General features: G+C 32.0%; 1 protein-coding gene across 1 annotated transcript; it reads left to right on the plus strand.

Annotated features, from left to right (window-relative positions):
- The first annotated feature begins 2076 nt into the window (after positions 1-2076).
- On the plus strand, positions 2077-6677 carry LOC147838422 (uncharacterized). Its single transcript, XM_087303988.1, has 6 exons — positions 2077-2176; positions 2811-3140; positions 3315-3611; positions 4471-4587; positions 4680-4747; positions 5140-6677. Exons 1-6 carry the CDS (start codon positions 2131-2133, stop codon positions 5191-5193), a joined length of 912 nt encoding a protein of 303 aa, XP_087160114.1. The 5' UTR covers positions 2077-2130; the 3' UTR covers positions 5194-6677.
- Positions 6678-7276: the final 599 nt, after the last annotated feature.

The following is a 7276-nucleotide window of genomic DNA, read 5'->3' on the forward strand; positions in this document are numbered from 1 at the left end:
CAAGTAATTATATAAATAATTATATTCTCAGTGGGGGCAACACGGGGGCTCAGTGGTTAGCACTGTCACCTGACAACAAGAAGGTCAGTGGTTCTAGCCTCGGCTGGGTCAGTTGGTATTTCTGTGTGGAGTTTGCAGGTTCTCCTAGTGCTTGCGTGGGTTTCCTCCAGGTGCTCCGGTTTACCCCAGTCTAAAGACATGTGCTATAGGTAAATTAAGTAAACTCAATTGGCTGTAGTGTATGTGTGTGAATTAGTGTATGGGTGTTTTTCCAGTGATGGGTTGCAGCTGAAAGGGCATCCGCTGTGTAAAACATATGCTGGAATAGTTGATGGTACATTGCTGGTACAGTGGTTCATTCCACTGTGGCGAGCCCTGTTGAAAAAAGGGACCAAGTTGAAAAAAAACGAATGAATGAATAATTTATATTTACAGTGACAAAGAATTCACATTTTAAGATTTAACATACAGATAATATTTGCTATCATTATTGTAGCCTAAATTAAATGATTTCTGAAAAAAATTGTAAACTTTGACAGATCCAAAGGTCTTTAGCAATAATCCAAGCATGTTTTGAACAAGCAAGACACAACACGTATTTGCAAATACATGGGACAAATGCAAAACATCAACTGCCATTTCTGATCTCTATGCAAATTACCTGTTGCACACTTTTCATTGCATTTATTGTGTTTTTGCTGCTAAACAGTTTTGCTTTTATTGTTGTTGTTTGTTTTTTGAACGTGGAAAGAACATGAGGTTTTTCATGCACTGCAACCCACTTTCCGTCTCACTTTTTTGCGTCTACGTGAAATGCTCTGTGGTCTCTGCAGGCCATTGGCTAAATGCTATTGATTGCATGTGGTAAGTGTGCTGCGAGCTCTTGGGTATGTCTATGAGTAGGCAGGCAGGTTTTGGTTTGTTGCTTAAACAACAGCCTACAGCAACCTAATGTTTTAAATTAAAACAAAGCTGTTTATGATCTGGAGCTAGGTCAGTTTTCAGGTGCAGAATACCTTGACCTTGATGCAGAATTAACTGAATTTGTTCCATAATAAAAATAAATGAGCCATGAACATGCTGAGTTACTGAATGTAACATCTTTTATATCTTAAAATAAATAAATGACAACATTAAGCACCTTATAAGTTCTTTGACAAAGGTTCATTTTAATTTGATTTGTAAGTTTCTGTAAAATGTTCTGTACAATATGAGAATAATACAGGAAGTATTGGAGTATTTTCCCAGGGATGGCTTGTGGTTGGAAGGGCATCCACTGTGTAAAACGTGCTGGATAAGTTGGCAGTTCATTCCGCTGTGGCGACCCCAGATTCATAAAGGCACTAAGCCGAAAAGAAAATTAATGAATGAATACTGGCGTCTATCAAGTATAGAACCACCTCCTTAGGTGAGAACACAATACCTTGAAAGTGTGAAGACAAAAAAAAAAACATGTTTGTCATTGCAAAAGCACAATTTCTTATAATATACCACAGTAAATGCTGTAGGAAGAAACCCAGTGTGGCAAACAGCTTTCCAATTATTTGGTATTATTTTCATGCAAGGAGGAAAACAGGCCACATGGGGGGGAAAGATGTTAATTTTCCAATACATCCACTAAATATCTATTGAGTTTAACAGCATTCTCTTGTTGTTATGCTTAAAGGCTGGCTTCTCTTTAGTCTTTCCTTTTTTCATCATCATCTTAACAATATTCTGTATTTTGAATATTCTGTTATTACATAAAACTAAAATTCACCTTATTTTTTTTTAGATACATAACATGCCTCATGTGCTGATGTTTGTGACCTTTTTTACCTTTAGAGAATCTGTTAAAACTTTACAGCTACGTCAAAACGTTTATTATTTATTAATTTACTGACGAGATTAAAACGACATTCATAGTTACGAATTCCGGAATACAATAAATAAATAAATAGTTTCACATTAAAATTATATGTGTATAATACTGTAAGTATTTACTTGTGCTTAACCAAAAAAAAAAAAAAAAAAAAACAGAAGCAACAGGAGGTCTGTAATGGCCAACCCACAATAAATCGCCCGTGCTGTTTGAACAGAGTATTGTCGGAAATGTAGGCTTCAAGACGGTTTGGATTATTATTAACGAATATGGAGCTTCATGCGTTTTTCTGTTTTGGTCTGTGGCTTTTGTGTGGTAAGTTATACATTTTTAAGACGTTCTTGTCATGTATAAATCTGTCAGACTTTTGTGCTTCGGTAAAAGCAAATTTCTTTCTTTCTTTTTTTTTTAATTTAGCCGGAGCACGTTAAAGGATCAGTTGACTTTAAACGAAAACGTTTTTACTTTCATGTGTATTTTCTAGTGCTGTTTAGCCTACAGTATTTAAACATATACATATCTTACCGTTTCAAATATCATATCTATACTGATTCAAATCAATTTACGAGACATTCGATAAAAAACTTCAAAATTACATGAGAAAATTTGTATCTTGCAGTGTACTGTTTTTTTTACATTCAACAAACGCGATTAACCAGTACATCAGTAATATGAAACTTTATATTTTTCCAATTGTATAGTATTGTGTAGTTTTGCAAAAGTTTTTGTTTACAAATCCTTATGTTAGTCAGATATAAATCCAAATAAACCTTTAGACGAAATCGTTCATTTTAATTGGCTTTGGTTGCAATCAATTTACAGCTTCCACCGCTTATTAAGACACTATTGTAAAAGTATAATGGAGTAAGGCGACGCTTTAAGTTTTTTTTATAAACTCTGAAAGACATCTTAGAAAATGTTTTGTGATTATTTCTTTCTGGTGTTTCAGTTGGTCAATCCGATGAAACAGAGAAGATTCCTGTAATGGAGGGAGATTCTGTCACTTTAAACTCTGATGTGAATGAAATAAAAAGCACAGATCAGATACTGTGGACGTTTAGGCTTAATAATACAGAGACTCGTATAGCTGAAATCTATAAACAGAGAAACTATACATATGATGATGGGAATAATGAGAGTTTCAGACACAGACTGCAGATAGATGAGCAGACTGGATTTCTGACCATCACAAATATCAACAAACTACACTCTGGACTTTATAGAGTGCAGATCATCAATGGAGGGGTCAGAGAAAAGACTTTCAGTATTGATGTCTATGGTGAGTAAACAAAAACACTAATTCCTATATTTATTATTTTAATATTATCTAAAATGTATATTCTAATTTATTTTATTATGTAAATCTGGTGTTCTTCTTGACATGCACTTTTACTTAATGTTTAAGGATCTTGAAATTATTTCAGCAGCTGTCTGCTCATGATTTTATTTTTAGGTATTCTGACTGTTCCTGTCATTATTAAAGATTTACAAAATCCACCCTCATCAGGATCCTCAGATCAGTATTGCTCAGTGTTGTGTTCAGTGTTGAATGTGAGCGCTGTGAGTCTCTCCTGGTACAAAGGAAACAGTGTATTGTCCAGCATCAGTGTGTCTGATCTCAGCATCAGTCTCTCTCTACCTCTGGAGGTGGAATATCAGGACAACAACACCTACAGCTGTGTGATCAACAATCCCATCACAAACCACACCACATATCTGAACATCAGTCAAACCTGTCAGACAAGTTCAGGTACTCAGTAACTTACAGTGCTTTTATGGACAAAATTTGTCATTGCATTCAAATTAGCATCCATGTTGATTTCACTTAGACATATACATTTCATAATTTAAATGCTGATTCCTGTTAATAATGACATTTAGCTTCATCTCTCAAATGTTTAGGAGTATTACAATCGTATTATGATATATTAAATATTTAAGAGGATAGTTCAACAGTATTGATATTCTGTCATCATTAACTCCCCATTCACTTGTTCCAAACCTATTTGACTTTCTATCTTCTGCTAAATACAAAGGGAGATAATTTGAAGAACGCTGCAAACTCTAACCATTGACTTTTTTAGTATTTCCTACTATGGAAGTCAGTGGTTACAGGTTTTTTTTTAAATATCCTCTTTTGTGAAAAAAGGAATCCATAAAATTTAATAAATTATGGGAGAGTAAATAGTGAGTAAATTAAAATATTTGTGTGAACAATCTCTTTAAATAACATCTTTAATAATTGTGTAATATTTTACATAATATTTGTTTGTAATCATAATGTTGACATGTATTTTGGATTTAATCATTTTGGATTTAATCGTTAATATTTTTCTATTATAAATAAATGTTTAAAGAGAGTTATGTTTAAAAAAGAAAAAATGGGTAGCCGCATGTTGTTTTACAAGAATATGGGACATTTTAATTGTATAGAAACACTGCAAATCATTGCTCAGGCAATGTTTTTAAACATGTTACCTAGCATTTAATTTATTATCAATTAGGAGAAAAACAAACACTGCATAATTTGTAATGTTTGCTTTTTCTCTTGTAAATCATAGTAAAACTTAACAATCATACTTACAGAAGCTGTTTTTTCTCCATTACAGAATCCAGAACTTCACTTCTTCTCCTGGTTGTTTTGCTGCCGCTGCTGTGTTTAATTACAGTTACAGTCGTGGTAATATTTTGTCGCCACAGAAACTACATGCAAGTAAAACAAAAAGGCATGTATTACGCACAAATTAAACAATATTTTTTGAATAGGAATTATTATTACCACTTCAATAACCTTTTTTTATAAATCATTATTAAACAGCTCAGACTAATGAAGAAGATATGGATTATACTGAAGCAACATTTACTCCACATGGAGATCAGTATACGGTAAGATCTGTTTGTTACTATTCTCTGCTCCAAATCAGTTTAAACTTGATTCTTAAAAAAATATTTGCATTAATTGGTTTTTCTGTTGCTTATGCTTTCTTTCCTGGCTTGAATAATGAAATCAACCCATAAATACTGCATTTTGTCATTGTTTAAACACAATTTAAAATCTAATGATCTGCTGTTTATTTTCAGTGGATCTTAATCCATAATTGCAATTGCATGATCATGAAGTTCAAATAAATATCAATGATTGATTTCTTATTTTAACAATCTTTGTGGGAATGAAATGCCTCACATGCCACTTTTTCTTGAAGATGCAGTGCTTTCATTTTCTGAATCATATTCACATCTTTCTTTTGACTTCTCAAAGTGTGTCTGTTTTTGTACAGAAAGCTGAAGGACAGGATCAGACGGTGTATTCAGAAGTCTTTTTGAAATGCTGACTGTAATATTATACAGTTTAACACAGGATTAAACACGTTGAAGCTTGTTGCAACAAATGGCTGAATTTCAAGATTTGTGAAAGCCTTAATGTCTGTAGATTTTAAAAATATTAAAATAACATTCTACTTTTCTCATGGATTTTCAGAAACTGTTATGTGGTCTACAACACTGTAATACAAAATGTAAAAATAAAAAAAAAAACTTGCAAATATTGCTGCCTGTTAGAGCCTTTAAACATAAAAATATATTGTAATAATTTAAGTTAATTCAAAAATGAAACAATATTTTTGTTTAAACCCGTTTTAGGTTTATATGCCATGTATTTCTGTTTTGCTGTGCTATTGCTCCCTCTGCTGGCCTCAGAGCTAAACTGTGAATGAGATTTTTATTTTTTTCATTTTGGAGTTTTTACTGCTGCCTTTTTTTAAGTAATTTAACTTTATGTAAACTGTTAATAGCTTTTACACTTACAATAACAATTGACAAGCAAAAATACGTTGTTTAATATCTTAAGCATAATACATTTTCTGAGGCAACAGTTTGATGACTATTTATAAGTTGTTATTTATACTGGAAAAACTCGTGTCATAATGTAATCTAAATATATACAGCTGTAGTCAGAATTATTAGCCTACTTCTATTTTTTTTTCTTCTTTAAATATTTCCCAAATTATGTTTAACACAGCAAGGACATTTTCACAGTATGTCTGATAATATTTTTTCTTCTGGAGAAAGTCTTACTTGTTTTATTTTGGCTAGAATAAAAGCAGTTTTTAATTTTTTAAACACCATTTTAAGATCAAAATTATTAGCCCCTATAAGCAATATATATTTTGATAGTCTACAGAACAAACCATCATTATACAATAACTTGCCTAATTACCCTAACCTGCCTAGTTAACCTAATTAACCTAGTTAAGCCTTTAAATGTCGCTTTAAGCTTTATAGAAATGTCTTAAAAAATATCTAGTCAAATATTATTTACTGTAATCATGGTAAAGAAAAAAATAAATCAGTTATTAGAAATGAGTTATTAAAACTATTATGTTTTGAAATGTGTTGAAAAAAACATTCTTTCCGTTAAACTGAAATTGTGGGAAAAAATAAACAATATAATTGTTTATTGAATTACTGGGCTAATAATTCAGGGGCGCTAATAATTCTGACTTCAACTGTATATATACACATTTAAATGTTTTTTTCAAATCACCAAAGTTATCATTTATGATTTAAAAATCAAGTATCTTATGTTTTTGCTGAATGTTTGAAGGTTTGATAATTCTTTCTGGAGAGTCAGTCTAACCTATACTATATTTATTTCATTTGAACGTAAATCTTTATGCACTGACTGCGTGTCTCCTTTTTACTTAACTAAAATAGGTTTGTTACTTTGTACTTGATTTTGTTGTGCGTAAGTTTATCTGCCATTGAAGTGAGTTGTGTAGCCTGATTGTAAAAATAAAATAAAAGCTTTGAAATATTCTGTCAGTGCTCCCTCTTCATAGTTGTTCAGATGCTAGAAGACTGACCAGGTGAACTTACACTGCATCTGAAATTATTTAGCTAGTATTATTTAGCTAGCATACATAGTGTACACACAAATTAAATAATACTTTTCTGTGTTTCTATCACTAGTCGAAGATGATTAACAGGCCAAATACAGGGGCATGTGTTTTGATGCAGGGCAGGCTGTGATTTATAACTAAAAAATCTGCTTAAGAATCAACAACAGGAGTTCATTAAGGCTTATTTTGTAAAGATTGAAACCAAGAGAGTTCAAATACATTCTATTATTTTACTTAGAAAAAATAAAAGGTCAGGAAATGTCTGTAATCTCCCTTTTTCAATTAAACAGCATCAGTTGCCTAAGTGTTATTTTAAAGAGGCTATTTTTGCATATTACCACACTGGCAGCTTGGTTTAGAGTTTCCAGAGAGATCGGCTGTGCATGGTTTGAAAACAAAATTAATACATTTAAACCATGTTGAATGAAATTGTGGAAATGCATGAATGCATATATTCCAACAAACCAAGTTGAGTATTAAAACAGACTCTGAATTATTAAACTCTTTTAGCAGCAGT

Source organism: Danio rerio, chromosome 22 (genome assembly GCF_052040795.2).
Source record: "Danio rerio strain M-AB ecotype USA chromosome 22, GRCz13ab, whole genome shotgun sequence".
Lineage (NCBI taxonomy): Eukaryota > Metazoa > Chordata > Actinopteri > Cypriniformes > Danionidae > Danio > Danio rerio.

Coding starts and splice junctions, on each gene's coding strand:
- LOC147838422 (XM_087303988.1), top strand. CDS start 2,131: ATGGAGCTTCATGCGTTTTTCTGTTTTGGTCTGTGGCTTTTGTGTG. Junction 3,141..3,314: donor TTTCAGTATTGATGTCTATG/GTGAGTAAACAA, acceptor TTTTATTTTTAG/GTATTCTGACTGTTCCTGTC. Junction 4,748..5,139: donor CACATGGAGATCAGTATACG/GTAAGATCTGTT, acceptor GTTTTTGTACAG/AAAGCTGAAGGACAGGATCA.